Source organism: Peromyscus californicus, unplaced genomic scaffold (genome assembly GCF_007827085.1).
Source record: "Peromyscus californicus insignis strain IS unplaced genomic scaffold, ASM782708v3 Scaffold_16__1_contigs__length_79575227, whole genome shotgun sequence".
Classification (NCBI taxonomy): domain Eukaryota; kingdom Metazoa; phylum Chordata; class Mammalia; order Rodentia; family Cricetidae; genus Peromyscus; species Peromyscus californicus.
This window is the reverse complement of record NW_026294458.1, coordinates 75,470,138-75,488,764: the sequence shown is the minus strand read 5'-3', so window position 1 is coordinate 75,488,764 and position 18,627 is coordinate 75,470,138. Positions and strand designations below refer to the sequence as shown.

Below are 18,627 nucleotides of genomic sequence, written 5' to 3'. Positions count from 1 at the left end.
TCTGGTGTAGTGTTGCTTAGCAACAGTGGGACGTTCATGTAAATCGCTCATATCCTGAACCAGGAAGGCCAGGGAAAGGAAATCCTGCCATCCCCTTCAGGGCCATGCCCTTGTTATGCCCAGATCGCGGGGACCCCCAAAAGACCACCACGGAGACCGAATCCCATATGTAAAAGCAAAGAGCCTTTTATTTTCAAGCTCTGAGCTTGGTCTGTCTGTCTGAGGCAGCGGTGAGAGCAGAGAGCCCTGAGCTCAGGCGGTGTTGGGTTTTAATCATACCAGAGGTTGAGGTGAGGGGGATTTCCAGGGTTCAGAACCTTGATTGGCTGACATTTGTCTAGGGTTATAGGGAATGTTTGGAATGTCAGGTATTTCCTCTTAGATGCAGGCCCCACTGGGTGGGGTCAGCTTATGGCTCTTCCTGGGTCCAGTTGTTGTCTGTCAGAAGCTGTGTCTGGGCCTCTAAGCCTGTCATGGCAGCTGTGTGGTCAAGTTGTTTTGGGCCCCCCACAGCCCTCAATGGTCTGAGGACCGTGGCTGTAATACTCAGCTCTTACCTTAAAGGGAATAGATGACTTTTTCTGATCCAAATATGAGTGAACATGGGTCCCGTTGCCCCAAATACAATGCTACAATGTGGTAACCATTTCATGACTTTTTTTTTTTTTTCCTCGAGACAGGGTTTCTCTGTGTAGTTTTGGTGCCTGTCCTGGATCTCACTCTGTAGACTAGACTGGCCTCGAACTCACAGAGATCTACCTGCCTCTGCCTCCTGAGCGCTGGGATTAAAGGCGTGGGCCACCATACCGGGCTCATGATGTTTTTATAGTTCAAATCCTTTTGAGGGAACATGATAATGCACGCAGGCTCTGACTCCCAGCACTCCAGAGGGAGAAGTAGGGGGGCCTCTGGGAGTTCCAGGCCAGCCTGGTGTATAGAACAAGCTCTGGGCCAGTCAGGATCAGGCAGTTTACACAGGTTCAGGGAGGTGACCACCTCCGAACGACAGAAGATTGGTTTAGACAAGTCCCTGGGGGTATTTACTTGACTGACATTTTTTCAGACTCTGCCAGCTGACTACTGTTGCACTACACTTGGGAAAGTGATCCCGGGTTGTTAGAAAGCTAACTGAGCAAGCAAGCCAAGGAGAGCTAGCCAGCGAGCACTTCTCACCCCCACCCTGGCCTCTTCATCAGTTCCTGCCTCCATTTCTTGCCCTGACGTCCCTTCAGGGTGGGCTACAAGTTGAGATAAATAAACCCTTTCCTCTTCATCACAGCAGTAAAAACCTAACTGGCACAATACTCTATGTTCTACAGTATCAAACATTTAGTCAGGATTTACCAAGCATACTAGTGCGCAGATTTGCCGTCATCGTTAGAAAATGATAAAATTACAAGTAAGCCAAAGAATTACCTTGCAATTTTTGGCTCGTTAATGTTTGATTTGTGTAACTACTTTATATACCTATACATCAGGGGTTCTGGGAAAATTTCTGAGGCGAAAAGGGGTGATGTGTTCAGGCGAGAAACAGTTTAGAAAGCGCTGTTCTAGGGAGCTGCTTAAGACTGGGAAAATGGGGAGGGAGCATCTCATTTGGGCATCGACCAAATCCAACTGGATGGGCAGAAATGAGGGCAGCTCAGACAGCCACCTGGGGCTGCCCTCGGAGTGGGGCGGGCTTTCCCAACTGCAACAGCTGGGACATGATAACGTGGGTGTTGGCTTAGGAAGTGAATCGCTAGACGCTGTGGGGAAACTGAGCAACTGTCTTCTGGTGCTGGAAAAAAGTACCCGGAGGCAAACGGTGCAGCGCGAATGGCAAGGCTGGCTGTGCGGGGTCCGGGGCGCTATGGAGCCAGGTGGCAGCTGCAGGGCGCAGCGCCGGGTACTGCAGCCTGGCTGCGCGCCCCCGAGGCACAGGCAGCTTTGCGCAGTGCGCATTCCCGCGCGCTGCTCGCGGAGGCCGCCAGGGGGCGCAGCGGGGTCTCAGCGCGACCACCGTGCGGAGCGCCCGGCCGAGCCCCGGGCTTCCAGGTAAGCGGGGCGCCGCGCCCGCGGCTGTCGGGGACTCGCCGGCGGGCTGAGGTCGCTCGACGGGCAGGCCGGCCGGGCCGGGATATCGCTCGGACACGGAGCTCTGCGCGGAGGCGAGGGCCATCGCCCACAGCACTGCGAATGTGGCTGCACTGCGGCAGGGGCGGGGCTTCCGGTGGGGCCACATCCGGGGAACCGCGCTCCTCCGCCGCCACTGCGCGCGCGCGGGAAGCCGCGGGGCCGGAAGTCGCTGGGGAGCGCCTCCCGCTCTTTCTCCCGAAAGAGGGAGAAAGCCGCCGCGTAGAGGGAGCAGAGCCCTCTGTCATGTAAAAGACAACTGGTAAATGAGCCACAAACACTTTGAGCGTGCGTCAGTGATGAGGGATTAGTGTTCCTCGTACGTAGATGGGTCTCGAAGGCGGAGGGTCAGTCAATTTAAAGAGATGGCACAGGAGCCGAGCACGCGCTGCGATGACGTAATGTCTGATTTCTGCGAGCCGGAAAGATGCTCGGGTGTCTGGCTTCGCCACGCCCCTGGGGCTCGGCTAACAGGCTCAGCCCTCGGTGCGGGTGCCAGGTGGAATTGCTCCCGTAAAGGGAATTTTGGTGGTGTCCGCACACCTCGCATGCATTTGTCCTATACCCACTTAGCCGCTCTCGTGATTTTACCCTCCACTACCCTGGAGGCTGGTGTGTGGATCTGGTTTCGCAGTGTAGTCGCCCGCAGGGCCAGAGCTCTGCACATAGCGTCAGTGCCAGCACAGCTGCGATTGGTTGGATGAATCCGCAATGCAGCACCATTTGGTTGTGCAGAAAAATGTCACCTGACATAGCGTGATTTCTAGATTCCACTGGCAAATGGAAGAAAACTAGATATACACGGGTGCTGTATGGTTATTGTTTTTGTGTGAGAAGGGGGAACTAGTAAAAATTTCGAGTATTTTGAATGAGACAATGGAGGGAAGACTTAAAATCTGCCTTTGCCTTTCCAAAACCTGGGGTTTATCTTTAGCTAAATTATACTGGGGTGGGGATGTAACTGTGGGGAAGGACTTGTCTAGTGTGAGTCGGACTAGGTTCAGTCCCCAATGACCCCACCCCCCCAAAGAAAATAATTATACTGAAAAAACGAGAGATAGTGAAAGGTTAGAGTCTCTTCAAATATGAAGACTTGGTTCAAGGAAAGCAGGGGGATTGAGTATGAAATATTTATAACAACACACTGTCAACGCTGTCAAACGAGAGTGATGTCATCCTCATTATCTAAATCATCTTTTTTTTTATTATTTAAGAAAATAAACCAAAGTAAACTCCAAATATCTCAGGCTTTTTTTTTTAATTGATATAAACATCAGAATTTGTAGAAATGTTGCCAGAAGGGTTTTGGGTTCAGTCGCTTGGAGTTCTCAGTTGTCGATATAATTGAAGATGAGGATCACCCGGCTTTTCTCAAGTCATGTGAGGCCATGTCCTCACAATGAATTGAGATGAAAAATAGGAATCTAAGAGTTCACCTCCTGGGATTAGGGATTTAGCTCAGTGGTAGAGCGCTTGCCTAGCAAGCACAAGGCCCTGGGTTCAATCCTCAGCTAAAAAAAAAAAAAAAAAAAAAGAATAGTTTGCCTCCTGATGTTTTTTAGCACAAGTTAGAACCATCTGTTAGGGTTCTGTCTTCAGTGTGGGACCCCTCCCCCACCAATAGACAAAATCCCCTAGTTTTAATTCTTACTCACTTAGATCATTGTCTCCCAGGAACTCACTGTGGGATACTCTGGCTCCTGCACTCCCGAGGAACCCAGAGGAGGGTGTTTGGTGTCCTGGTCTCTCACTCCCTGCCTTATTCCCTTGAGGTAGTGTCCTTCCTGATCTGGAGCTGGCAGCCAGCAAGTTCCAGCCATCTTCCTTTCTCTGCTTCCCTCCACCCCACATGCTGGGGCTACGGGTGCGTGTGTGGCCATGTCCGGCTTTTTATGTGGGTGCCAGGGCTTTGAAATTGTGTGCCTGGTGCCTGCGGCAGCCAGAAGAGACTGATCCTCTGGAACTGGGATTACAGGTGTGGTAAGCTGCCATGTGGGTGCTGGGAATCAAACCTTGGATCTTCTATAAGAGCAGCCAGTGCTCTTAACCACCGAGACATCTCTCCGGTTCTAAAATATTTTTTTTACATAGCTATTGGTGAAATTATTAAGGCCACTCCACGTAGTTAAAAGGAGATTTATTTAATGGCGTAACTTACAAATTAAGGGATAGGTAGGTCACAGGGTCTGGGGAAGGTGTATCGAAGTCCTGCGGTGTTCTCTGGAGCTCTGCTTGGTCCACCTCCACCATCCAGGGTCCCGGAACAGAGAGAGCACCCGCCGATCCAGATCTCGGGTCCCCAGGCGCCTCCCTTGGCCCCGCCTTGTAGGCGTGACAGGACAGTCTCAATGGGGGTTGGAACTTCCAGATCAAAGCTGGAATGGCTACCCACTACACATAGCTGATTATTTGGGCAAATACGAAGAACAATTCCGCTCTCTGTTGACCATTTGCACAGGTTGGCCAGGGGAAGTTAGAACTCCTCTTTATTTCTGCAGCATGCTATAGTCAGCTAGTGCTCCAAAGGCTTGGTGATTGTCTGTAAATGTTGGTTTCTGTGAAATGATGTGTTGTAGTTAGGGCCATACATTTAGATGCTTGAGCAGATTTAATCCCAGAAAGATGAACATGCGTACAATCCTAGCACTGGGGAGGTGGGAACAGGATTGGGGTTCAGGGCCAGCCTGGCTCCTTAGTGAGTTGGAGGCTGTGCTGGTTGGGTTTTGTGTACTGGACACAAACGTAGACCTATGAGGAAGAGGGGATCTTAATGGAGAAAATGCCCCCATGAGATTGACCCGTAGGCGAGACGGTGGGATATTGTCTTGATTGATTGATTGATGTGAGAGGGCCCATCTCACTGTGGGTGGTGCCACCCCTGGGCTGGTGGTCCTGGACTGTATAAGCAGGCTGAGCAAGCCATGGAGAGCAAGCCAGCAAGCAGCACCCCTCCATGGCTTCTGCTTCAGTGATGGAGTGTGACTTGAGGGTTGTAAACTGAAATAAACCCTTTGCTCTCCAAGTTGCTTTTGGTCATTGTTGGGGTGCACCCATGTACTTCGGGTCGGTTGAAGAAAGAAGGCATTCCCAAGATGAAATTTTAAAGCCTATGTGGCAGTAGGAAAGGTCCAGCCTCTTCTGATGGACAGAACTCCTGAACAGCCATACAAAGGCCTATTGATTGTTACATAGAGTATTTCCTCATACCACGCTCCCTAATCGTAATTCACATGTCTTACTGAAGGAGAGCATCACATGCCTCCCTCACTCTAGTCCTTTATTTTTATTGTGTGCAATCCACACTAATCAAGAGCATCAGGTGTGCCTGAGCGTCTTGTGACCAAAGTCATGGCATGGCGACCCTGATGGGTGGAGCCAAGGTGCCCCACAGTGGGTGACAGAGACATGTCACACAGACACAGCAGCTGGTGGCCAAGGGGGCACTGTGGAAAGTTACTCACACCACGCAGACCCGTCATCCATGTGGAAAGTTTTATTAAGGGGGGAGCGGGGAGGAGAAAGAGAAAATGGGCGGGGTCTGAGGAGAGAAGAGGAAGAGAAAGGGGAAGAAAGGAAGAGAAGAGGTGTGTGCTGCCTCATGGTGGGAGAGAGAAAGGGAGAGAGAAGAGGAGAGGGAGGTTTTTTGTTAAAGGGGACTTCAGGTAGGGTGACATCAGGATGCTGGGTGGGCCATGGGTGGATGTGAATGCTAACCATTGAATGGCTGCAAAGCCCCTTCAGCAAAACAGTCACTGTTTTCCACAAGGCTCCTTCAAGGTCAAAGTACTTCTGAAAAACAGCTGTTTGTTCTAGTGTCTGCCCCATACAGTGACTCTGCTAAGTTCCTGCAACAGGTCCTTGTCTTAGTTTCTCTTCTATTGCTGGGATAAAACTCCATTTGTAAATGCTTACAAAAGAAAGCGTTTAATTTGGCTTACAGCGTCTTAGGGTTAGAGTCTGTGATGGCAGAGTGAGGGAAGGGCTGAGAGCTCACATCTTGATCCACAACTGTGAGGCAGAGAGAGAGCGAGAACACTGGGGATCCTTTCATTCTTTAAAACTTCACCCCACCCCCAGTGACACACCTTCTCCAGCAAGGCCAGACCTAATCCTCTCCAAACAATTCCACCAACTAGGGACAACATATTCAAAGATAGGAGCCTATCATTCATTCTACCACAGTTAGGATATTTTATCATGGCAACAGAAACCTAGCTAGGGCAGAGGCCAGCCTGGGTGAGGCACGAGACACCATTTAAAAAAAGAAAATGAGGGGGCTGGAGAGATGGCTCAGAGGTTAAGAGCACCGACTGCTCTTCCAGAGGTCCTGAGTTCAATTCCCAGCAACCACGTGGTGGCTCACAACCACCTGTAATGAGATCTGGCACCTTCTTCTGTATACATAATAAATAAATCTTTAAAAAAAAATGAGAGGTAAACAAAGTACAAGTAACTTCATATTCTGTTTGAAAATGCCCTTGCTTGTAAGTAAGGAAGATCATCTAAAAACAAATTTTTGCAGCTGGGAAGTGGTGGTACACACCTTTAATCCCAGCACTCGGGAGGCAGAGGCAGAAGGATCTCAGAGTTTGGGCCAGCCTGGTCTACAGAGTGAGTTCTAGGACAGTCAGGGATATACAAAGAAACCCTGTCTTGAAAAACAAAAACAAAAAACCTTTGCATTTTATCTTTCATTCTTTCTTCTCCTCCTCCTCCTCCTCTTACTCCTCCTTTTTGCAAGGGATGGGAGGGGACATGGTCTCTCCTTTTAGCCTTGCCTAGTCTAGAACTTAATATCTAGAAAAGATTGGCCTTGAACTCATATAGATCCACTTGCCTCTGCCTCCAAAATGCTGAACTAAAGGCATGTGCCACTATGTCCAGGTAACTCTGCACTTCCTTTTTTTTTTTTTTTTTTGGTTTTTCCAGACAGGATTTCTCTGTGTAGCTTTGCGCCTTTCCTGGAACTCACTTGGTAGCCCAGGCTGGCCTCGAACTCACAGAGATCCGCCTGGCTCTGCCTCCTGAGTGCTGGGATTAAAGGCGTGCGCCACCACTGCCCGGCTGCGCATTTCCTTTTTAAAAAGGTTTTATTTTATGTGTGTGAGTGTTTGCCTGCAGCATACGAGCACACCATATGCATGCAGTGCCCGCAGTGGCCAGGAGAGGGCACCAGATCCCCTGGAACTGGAGCGGGTCAGGTCCCTGCTGTGCTTCTGTTCATCTTGGGATGGATGTAAAGAGGCTAGATCAGGTAGTTGCAGTGCCTCAGGGAACTGTTCGCAGAGGAAGCGAAGGTATCCTAGATGTCGGCATCTTGAGTGGTGCTGGGTGTGGCAGTAAGGGTGTGACTACAGGGTGGGGAACATAATGTGGAGGGGCAGTGTCTCTTACCTTCAGTCCTTTATGGTGAGGCATGCATGGCATTTCTAAAAGTGGCAAGGTTGATAGGGGGCTGTAGAGATGGCTCAGCGGCTAAGGGCACTGGCTGCTCTTCCAGAGGTCTTGAGCTCAAATCCCAGCACCCACATGGTGGCTCGCAACCACCTGTAATGGGATCTGATTCCCTCTTCTGGTCTGCATGAAGACAGGTCAGTCATATACATAAAATAAATAAATGTTTTTTCTATCTTTTTTTCTAAGAATTTTTTTTATTCATTTTACATACCAATCACAGATCCCCCTCCTCCCGCCCCTCCAGCCTTCCTCCCAAACCCACTCACCAAAATAAATAGATATTTTAAAAATTAGCAAGATTAGCCGGGGCGGTGGTGGCACACGCCTTTAATCCCAGCACTCAGGAGGCAGAGCCAGGCGGATCTCTGTGAGTTCAAGGCCAGCCTGGTCTACAGAACGAGATCCAGGAAAGGCGCAAAGCTACACAGAGAAACCCTGTCTCGAAAAAACAAAAATAAACAAACAAAAACCAGCAAGATTGCATTGAGCAGTAGGAGACGGGCAAGCACAGACGCCGGAGTCCAACTCCAGCGGGTTCTTGTGCCAGGACGGAGGTCGGCGAAGAATGGAGGGTCTGGCCACCTGTTGTCTTTCAAACTGACGGCCTGGACAGCGCAGGCCGTCTTTATAAAGTCCTAATGCATTCAAGTGTGAGCAGTTTCAAATCATTTCTCTTTAATCATTTTCCAAGGATCATTAACATTTTAGTTTCTTTTTTTCCCACTTCCTTGATGTCGTCATTGTCCTTTACGCCGTATCATTACAATATAAGCCAAATGTTTATATCTAGCTAGGCACATCTTATTCATACTGTGCTCTAGCCAGCAGGAAACATCCGATTACAAAGTAAGAGATTTAAGCCCTATGATCAGTTCTTAACAATTTGAAATCAGCTGAGTGTATTATTGATGCTTAGGACATCATTTTCAGGTGTATACCAGTTTCTTTTTTATTTATTTTTATTTTATGTGCATTGGTGTTTTGTCTGCATGTATGTCTGTGTGAGGGTTCTCTGGAACTGGAGTTACAGACAGTTGTGAGCTGCCATGTGGGTACTGGGAATTGAACCCAGGTCCTCTGGATGAGCAGTCAGTGCTCTTAACCGCCGAGCCATCTCTCCAGCCCCGTATACTAGTTTCTAAGTGATCTGTAGATCACCTTTATTATGTGAATTACAGTTATAATCCTCTTCTTTATAAGTTTTCAAAATATTAATCATTAATACCTAACTCTTTAACTATTGGGACTAAATTTCTTATTCTTTCTGGCAGTTTCTACTTGTACTCTTCTTTAAGGGAAATGGGAGTTTTAGAATCCTTTATTGATAATATTGGAAAAATATCTAAGTGTTTGTGTTCTGGCGCCAGAGAAATGTCTGACCTTTCATGTCCTATATCTTTTCCTTATATGTTCCTATGAGTTTTTAATGTCATCTTTTAAGAAACTGTTTTCCTTGTTCTTAAGTTCTTTAGAGTATATTTATCTCTTGTTGGAATTAAATAAGCAATAGTCATTAACCTTAGTGAGATCCTTCTGCTTACTCAGGATTACTGCACTGGCAGCCAGGGGTGACTGGAGAAACAAGTTACTATAACAGATCAGAGACATTTTCTGTACGGGCTTTTGTTCCCAGTAAACTCAGGCACAATCACAACTAATAAAGCAAAACTAAGAGTTACTGTAAGAATAAGCATAAAGTTACAGAGGCCTGAAGCCCATGAGTTCCCTAGGATTAGCGCAGGAGTTGGCCGTATGGTATCCGTAGGTCCTTGCCAAGTGGATAGGTTTCTCCAGAGGGCCTTGCCTTCTAAGGAGCTCTGTTTGCAAAACATCTATGCGCTGTTCCAGGGGTGACAGCATGTCTTCCACCACACAGACAGAGTTGATGTGAGAGGAGGGGGCCGAGTGCTCGCGGAGGTTCTGACAGGGACCTCGGGTGGGCAGGCTACCGAGCGGAGGAGAGTGCTCTGCTCCAGGCCTCGGATTGGCTCATGGTGATTTTAGCTTCTGGGTTGCCAGAAGCTGGTAGTCTGCTAAGTCGGTACATTCCAAAGGTCCCACCCATAGTCAGGAGGACAGTAGGAGAACAGGTGTGTGGTAAAAGGTTGTTAAGGGGACTAAAAAAAGCCCAGGATCATTTTGGGTTTTGAACTATATCCTTCCAACTCTCCACAGTCCTGAAGCTCTGACCAACCAGCCCGAAGACTCTTCAACACATGTATCTTTCCTAGGAACTTGTGCTCACAGCCTTGATGGTCAGTTAGGCAGCAGAGCTGCAGAGGGCCTTGAACTTGGTAGTTGGTTATGGTCTGATGCAGCAATTTTCTAAGTATTTTTTTTATGTGTGTGTGTGTGTATTAAGTTTTAAGTAAACCATTAAGTTGAATGATAGTGTTGGGAACGAGGGGCCTCACTAGGAGAAAAGGGGGACCCTGTAGATTGGAATGGGAAAGTTTTTTGTTTGTTTGTTTTTTGTTTTGTTTTGCTTTTTTGAGACAGGGTTTCTGTGTGTAAAAACCCTGGCTGTCCTGGAACTCACTTTGTAGACCAGGCTGGCCTCAAATTCATAGAGATCTGCCTGCCTCTGCCTCCTGAGTGCTGGGATTAAAGGAATGCACCACCACACCCAGCTGGAGTGAAAGGTTTTTCATTTGGATTTATTTATTTTTATTTTTTTGTTTTTTTTAAGACAGGGTTTCTCTCTATAGCCCTAGCTGTTCTGGAACTTGATTTGTAGACCAGGCTGGCCTTGAACTCACAGAGATCCACCTGCCTCTGCCTCCAGAGTGCTGGGATTAAAGGTGTGTGCCACCACTGCCCGGTTCATTTGGATTTATTTTTAAGCAGCTATTTCTATGAGCCTGGGAACAGGGCCACCCATAGCAAAGGGCATTCCCTGGGCCCATATCTTGTTTTTTAAATATCATTGTCTGTGGAAAGGAGCCAGAGGTCCTTGGAGAAATGCCTCCTTCAGGGACAGTGAGAGATGGGCCAGGAATGGCTCCTTCCAGAAAGCACAGAGATGCCTAAACAAATGATGGGGAGAGTCCAGAAGGGCATGGGCAAGCTTGTGTGGGCAAGCTTGTGTGGGCAAGCCTGGCACAGCCTGAGAATGAGACTGAATGATGGCGATATTGAATAATAGCACCGAGTATAAAAGACTCGGGGCTGGGGAGTGGTTAGGAGGTCATGCATTTGCCATGCCAGGGCGAGCACTGGAGTCCAGAGCCCCAGATCCTACATGAAGGCCTTGTGGGTAAAGGCAGGGGCAGGGGATCACCAGAGCAAGCAGACTAGGAAGACTAGCCATATCAATGAGCCCTGGGTTTGATTGAGAGATCCTTCCTCAATGAATAAGGTGAAAGAATGATTGAGGATTGGCTTCCACATACATGTGCCCCCCTGTGCAGGCACACCTACATGCATGTGCCCTCCTATGCAGACATACCCACATGCCTCAATGCTTCCCCCACATGCCTCAGTGCTCCCCCCACATGCCTCAGTGCCCCCCCCCATGCCTCAGTGCTCCCCACACCTCCCTCAGTGCTCCCCCCCACATTCTTCAGTGCTCCCCCCCACATTCTTTACTGCTCCCCCCCACTAGAATGGAAGAAGAAAACCAAGTCCACCACTCATGGGTGAGTGTGAAAAGCAAAGGAAACTTGAAAACAAAAGGTGAACAGGGTCGAAGAAACGATTCTGACTGATAGTAAACAAATGTATACAAATGTAAACAAATGTATACAAGGAAATGCTGGAGGAGCAGCTCCGTGAGACAGTCGTGGGCTCAGACAAATCACAGGTGTGACAACCATCGGGTGAAAAGGATAATTGAGGGATAAAGAGTGTCACAGTCCCAGAGTGTCCCCCATGGATACACCTACACAGTGTGATCAAAGTCAGCATTACCAGGGAGGTCGGAACTGACTCCACGTGCCCAAAATGTATAACCCGAAATGTCATCGTATAGTGAAGAAAGGTCACTGTCCAGAAAAGCCACCTCCAGGAGAACTAACCGCACCACCCCCAGACCTGCCTAAAACCATTCATGAAATGGACAGTTTTATAACCTTCATTAGGGTCTTCATGACCTAGCACCCCTCCCCTTAAATATCACCTCCCCAAGTGAGAATTAACAAGTGACTTTGGGAGGCTACTCCAAGCCACAGCAGGTGCAGTCTGATACTCTTGGGAAAATCTTAGAGCTGGCAGATGTTAGCTGTGGGGCAATTTAAATCTGAATTCAGTTACTGCAGCATGCTTGAGTAAGAGAAACATTCTTAGGAAATACACCCTGAATGCTTATGGATGAAGGGTCATGATCTCTGTAGCGTAATCTCAAATCATTCTGTACTATTCTGCACGCACCAACATTTGTAGAACGTGTTCTCAATGTTGAACATGTAAACATTCCCAACTTAGAAAGTTACTTTTTTAAAAATATTATTCAGCCGGGCAGTGATGGCACATGCCTTTAATCTCAGCACTCAGGAGGCAGAGTCAGAGGCAGAGGAAGAGGCAGAGGAAGAGGCAGGTGGATCTCTGAGTTTGAGGCCTAGTCTATAAAGCAAGTTCCAGGACAGCCAAAGCTGCAGAGAAACACTGCCTTGAAAAACCAATAAATAAATAAAATATTGTTACTCCTTTGTTAACATTTTTAAGGTAAATGCCTTGTAGGTAGAGTTTTCCTGCCTGGCCCACAGTCAGGACAAATCTCTGTCACCCGCCAGTCCCACAGCCACTCAGACCCGACCAAGTAAACACAGAGACTTATACTGGTTACAAACTGTATGGCCGTGGCAGGCTTCTTGCTAACTGTTCTTACAGCTTAAATTAATCCATTTCCATTAATCTATACCTTGCCACATGGCTCGTGGCTTACCGGTATCTTCACATTCTGTTTCTCATCGTGGCGGCTGGCAGTGTCTCTCTGACTCAGCCTTCCACTTCCCAGCTTTATTCTCCTCCTTGTCCCGCCTACACTTCCTGCCTAGCCAATGGCCAATCAGTGTTTTAATTATTGACTAATCAGCAACACATTTGACATACAGAACATCCCACAGCACTTCCCCCCTTTTTTTTTTCAAAAAGGAAGGTTTTAACCTTAACAAAGTAAAATTACATATAATTTGGGAATTTGGGCGTAGCTTCTCTTACTACTTCCTGCTGGAGGGGGGGCGCTGTATCTTATGGGGATACAAAGAAAATTTTAGAATTATAGAATAGTCCATGAGGGTGTATCATCTGAGCCAGTTGCTTTCAAATCATTCTGGATGTTGGATCATCTGGGCCATGGTGTCATCGGAGACCTTTCAGGGGGTCTTGGCTGATCAAACCTGATGTATCTTAATCTGGAACAAATCCATAGCCTTTGGCTTTCTGTGGGAACAAAAGCAGAGTCTCCTTTCCAAAGTAACATATCCTTATATCCAAATTTTGAAGTCAAGGCACCTTTAAAATATACATTTTGGCATAACTCAACAGCTTTTACAATCAAATATTTTTCTGCAGTTAAAAGTCCCAAAGACAACACAATGCAGATTCTCTGTGTAATATCCATTTTTACGTGGCTTATTTTTTTATACTACCTTTACTGTCTCTTTAAAGACTTTATTTTTTAAAACTATGTATTTATTTCTATAACTCTATATATCATCTTTTTTGTCTCTTTCAAGCCTACGTATCTTTTACACACATTGTAAACTATTACATCTGAATCTGTCTTATTGTGAATCTATTGCCTTAAACTGCAGCAGCTGTGGCTGCTGGATCCACCCACCTCAGCTTCCCAACATGGCCATGGTTTACCGCCAGCTCTGGGAGCTATCAGGGGTCTATGCTTTTAGCCAAGCAGCGTGTAGCCCAGAAACCTCCCCTTTTGCTCTGCACCAGCAAAGGCTAAATCCACCATGCAGCTCAAAGTGCCACTTGCAAAGGCCTCATTCCCGCCATAGGCAGGTCAAGCACGCACGCTAGGAACCCGCCAGTAGCTCAAACCAGCAGCTGCCGCTCATTTGAGAGAGACAATTAGGAACTGTTTTTAGCTCCGTTTTAGAATCTTTTCTCAGGTTTTTAGGTGGAAACTCTTGCCACCACGTTGGACGCCATTTGTAGGTAGAGTTTTCCTGCCTGGCCCACAGTCAGGACAAATCTCTGTCACCCGCCAGTCCCACAGCCACTCAGACCCGACCAAGTAAACACAGAGACTTATACTGGTTACAAACTGTATGGCCGTGGCAGGCTTCTTGCTAACTGTTCTTACAGCTTAAATTAATCCATTTCCATTAATCTATACCTTGCCACATGGCTCGTGGCTTACCGGTATCTTCACATTCTGTTTCTCATCGTGGCGGCTGGCAGCATCTCTCTGACTCAGCCTTCCACTTCCCAGCTTTATTCTCCTCCTTGTCCTGCCTACACTTCCTGCCTAGCCAATGGCCAATCAGTGTTTTAATTATTGACTAATCAGCAACACATTTGACATACAGAACATCCCACAGCAATGCCTAGATTATGACTACCAAATAAAGAAGTGTAAGTGTTACTGTCTGTGAGGAGAAGGGCTGATTTAAATGCAAGGCGGTTAGGAACACTGCAGGTGAGAGCAGAGCTGTACACATAGCCATGCTCTCCGTAAGCAGGTGTGTGCTTTGTGCAAAGGAGCCTGTGGTACCAGGAAGGCCCCACCCCCAGCTTACATCAGACTTTGCAGGTTAATAACGCCCCTGCCATTATCCTAGGGCCTGCTCTGACCTAAATTTAGAGCTTGGACAATGAGGTATTTGTAATTAGCTGGTGCATTGCCATGAGATTTTCCCAAGCACCACAGTGTGAAGCTTTCTGTGCAGAGATTCATCAGTCTCCACAGCAGTTGTGAAAATCAGTAGAAATCTAAAATCTGAATGGCGCACGGGGGTGGGGGGAGGGAGGAGAGGCAGGAAGGCCTAAAATTACTGAGTTGAAAACAAAGATCACTGATAATGGGCATGTGGGTCAATGCTGATACTTTGGAAAAAAGTTGAGCGTTATTTTCGTGTGAGCATTCGATGTCAGGAGCATATGTACATTTGTCTTTCCACAGTGTCACAATGTGTGAATAACAATAAATTCAAAAGCGATGTCACATTTATTGGTTGCACTTCCAAGTATTCCAGGTTTCCTTGGATGACTGCTGCAGTCACGGCTTGTTGTCTGTTTTCAAAGATTTGTTTATTTTTACTTTATGTGTTTTGGTGTCTTGCCTACATATATGTCTGTGCACCACTTGTGTGCCTGTAGAGGCCAGAAGATCCCCTGGAACTGGAGTTACATGGTTGTGAGCCACCACGTGTGTGCTGGGAATTGAACCTGGGTCATCTGCAAAAAGCAGGCCATGCCTTGAACCGCTGATCCGTCTCGTTCCAGCTCCTCACGGGTGTTTTACTGCAATCTTGATTACTAATATTAACTCTCAGGTCCTGTGTGCCATTACACTTCATACGTGTGTGTGTGTGTGTGTGTGTGTGTGTGTGTGTGTGTGTGTGTGTGATACGCTGTACTGTATATGGACGTCACATTTGTGCAGAGCACTTCGTTGCACTTACTCTCTGCACTTTGTTTGACCACTTGTGAAGTTTGTATTAACTGCTGTCCACTGCACAAGGAAGCGTCTCTGAGGTCTGGGAGCTGCTCTAATCTATGGGTGCAGGGTGAGAATTTGGAGGGTGGCTTGATACTATTTCCATTCAGCAGAATAGCAGCCAGTGCTTCACTCCTGGGGCCTGTGACCTCCCAACCGTCGCTTCTTGGTGAGATTCACAGTACCAGGTGTACCTTTCCTCCCGTGGAGATTGGCTTAAATCCAATCAGAAAGTGGTTAATTATCTCCCTAACATTATCTCCCTGAGCCACTGGTTCATGCATGGGTATATCTTGCCACACCGCTCATTATTACAGATTACAGGGTTCGGAGCTGGGATGATTATTTATGAATTTCCCCCTATGCAGCCTACATAGTACCTTCTAGCACTATGAAAGCCAGCTAGCAGGAGTAAACTCCCTGGTCAGTACTAACTTGATTTCTCCATGTCCAGTGACCACTGTGTGTCGTCTTCAGCAATAGGGTCTTACCATCAAGTGCTGAGGGTCAGTCAAGAACACAGCAATAGCTTGTGTCATTTGGGGGGCTCTGGGACACTTCTGACCGACAACTCAAGGGGAGGTATCCTGTACCTGGTACTGGGGTTTTTATTTGTTAACCTATGGCTTCAGGAGGCAGACACACACACACACACACACACACACACACACACACACACACACACACACACACGAAGCTTGCTGTGGTGGTTTGAATTAGAAATGCCCCTCATAGGCTCATGTATTTGAACTCGTGGTACCCAGTTGGTGGTGCTGTTTGGGGAGGTTAAAAGGTGTGGTCTTGCCGGAGGAAGTACGCTTTGAGACTTCATAGCCTCCCCCCATTTCCGGTTCACCATCTGCTTCATGCTTGCATCTGAAGACATGTTTTATCAGAAAAGTAACAAATATACATAAAATAATAGGTTTCCATTTGGGTTTCCTAAATATCCTTAGTGTTAGTTTTCTGTTCCCCATCTCCTCCTCATACCTACCCCTCCATCCCTCTCCAACTAAACCTCCCTCCCTGTAGTCTCCCCCCCATCACCTGTATTCTCCTATCTGTCCCCATAGTTCTTCCCCCATATCACCTGTATTCTGTCCTCATAGTCCTCACATCCCCTGTATTCTGTCCCCATAGTCCTCACATCCCCTGTATTCTGTCCTCATAGTCCTCACATCCCCTGTATTCTGTCCCCATAGTCCCCACATCCCCTGTATTCTGTCCTCATAGTCCTCACATCCCCTGTATTCTGTCCCCATAGTCCTCACATCCCCTGTATTCTGTCCTCATAGTCCCCCATATCACCTAGTAAGACCTTGTTTGAAAATAATAACACAAAGGCGTGTGTGTGTGTGTGTGTGTGTGTGTGTGTGTGTGTGTGTGTGTGTGTGTGAGTGTGTGTGTGTGTTTGTATAGTAGTAGTAGTAGCAGTGTACCTAGGGTGCCTGAGACTCTGAAGTTCAGTGCCCAGTAGCAGTAGTAGCACACAAAATTCTCGAGTCTGGAAACATGGGGTGGGGGCTTCTTGAAACTGTTGACCTGAAAAGGAAGGGATCAGGGTTCAGAGGTCAGAATCAAGACCCTCTCAGGCCTCCCCATCCCTAGGGTGAGAAGGGGAAGGTGGAGAGTGTTAAGTCAGAACCTCCTCCTCTCAGCTGAGAGGAGGGAGGAGGAACTTCTCCAGAGGGGCTGGCTTCTCCCTCACCGGTTCAGCAAAACTTTGCACCGGGTTTATTAGTGTGCCTGGGAAACAGTCCTAGCGTCCACCGCAGAGGGTTCTCACAAAGGCACGCAGGCACAGGTGCACAAGCCATCCATTACAGGGTCAGTAGGCTCCCACAAGGCGGGTGACGTTGTGACCTCTGAGGCCAGCAGCCCTGAAGGACAAGCAGGGACCCTTCGCCCCCCTGTAGGGCAGGTCACACTTCTGAGGAGCGACCCTGTGTGCAGCGGGCCCTGGTGGTGTCTCGAGTCTCAGCCGAGAGTGGCCAGAGGTAGCCCTGGCACTGCCCGAGCCTGGCTGGGGTGTGGCCAGGATCTGGGGCCGCAGGGATCTGGCCCTTTCCCAGGGTCCGTTCCTGCTCACGAGGCCGCCACCTGCGTCGTGGTTGGTGAAGACGCACCGCCCCACTCCCGTGCATTTCGCCGATTTACTGGCTCCTGGAGCTGCCGGTAGCATGGGCCAGGGGCACCGTGGGCCAGGAGCCCCGTGGGCCAGGAGCACCCGTGAGGGGCCGTGGACTCCCGGGCCTTAGAGGTACGTGCTGCCTGCTGACGGTAGCTCCCGCTGGGGACACACTCCCTTTCTAGTTCCCCAGGGGCTCGCCGGCCAGCCCAGCCTGGCTCCTGCTCGAGTGTCCAGCCTTTGATGTTTCTGTTTGTCCCCGTAGGGGGAGTTATTTATAGACAGGAATAATTTCTTCACAGCGGGGACCCTTTGGCTTTGCTCTACCAGGTCTGGATACTATCATTTTTTTCAGGGCCAAAATCTGGAAGCCAGTTCAGTCCAGCTGCATCATGTTCTCTCTGCCTCTTCAGTAGTCAGCTTCTCTTGGCTGGCACTTGTGTTTACAGTTTACGAATGTGGGGGACACCTCACCCCTGTTGAGGAAATGGGAGTGGGGTTCACCCTTTTTCAGCTCCATCCACCATCCACGAAGGGGGTTTTGATTTGGAAACCCTTGAATGCTGGAAGGTGGGCAGGAGGAAGTGAGCTCTGGGCTCTCACCGGGAAGCTGTGTCTGTTCACCCCGCACCCCCAGGTCCCCTCTGATTGTTTGGATGGGGCCTCCCTCCTCCACCCAGGTGCCGACTTGTGGTTGTAAAGGTCCATCCACTCTCCCCTGCTGGGTGAAGATGGATTTACTTGCAATGTACAAAGTTTTGTGAGCACTTTGCTTTCTAGTAGCCGAGTAAGCAAAAGAGATGTCAGTTGTGCCTACTTGGGAGAAAAAAAATGGAGTTTTAGTTGCAGAAACTTGTGTTGAGCACTCACTGGTGCAGGCATAGTGTTGAACACCAGGGATGTGGAGATGCCTCGCAAACTGAGTCAGTCATCTTGCAGCTGTGTAGGGAGGGATCTGAGCGCCAGAGTGGGGGGTGCAGAGGGAAGCAACTGGAAACTATCTAAGTTTGTGTTTCTCCTTTAAAAAAATTGAGATTGGGAGGTTTTCTTTTTTTAAAGCAATATTTCTTTCTTTTTTTTTTTTTTTTTTTTTTTTTGGTTTTTTGAGACAGGGTATCTCTGTCTAGTTTTGGTGCCTGTCCTGGATCTCGCTCTGTAGACCAGGCTAGCCTCGAACTCACAGAGATCCGCCTGGCTCTGCCTCCCAAGTGCTGGGATTAAAGGTGTGCTCCACCACGGCCCAAAAGTAATATTTCTTTTATTTTAAAATTTTTTATTTTATGTGAAGAGTGTTTCCCTGAATATATGT

The 18,627-nt window shown here is 48.1% G+C and overlaps 1 protein-coding gene across 3 annotated transcripts in view; it reads left to right on the top strand.

Moving 5' to 3' along the window:
- Nucleotides 1-203: 203 nt before the first annotated feature.
- Nucleotides 204-18,627, top strand: part of Hlcs (holocarboxylase synthetase) — a 198,659-nt gene continuing 180,235 nt past the window's right edge. For 2 of the 3 annotated variants that reach the window (XM_052741251.1, XM_052741250.1), the window contains exon 1: nt 204-2,037. In XM_052741251.1, coding sequence (XP_052597211.1) covers nt 1,819-2,037 — 219 coding nt within the window. In that variant the 5' untranslated portion in view covers nt 204-1,818. Of the gene's footprint in view, nt 2,038-17,035; nt 17,451-18,627 lie in introns of those variants that run through there. The other variant, XM_052741253.1, reaches the window with a different exon arrangement.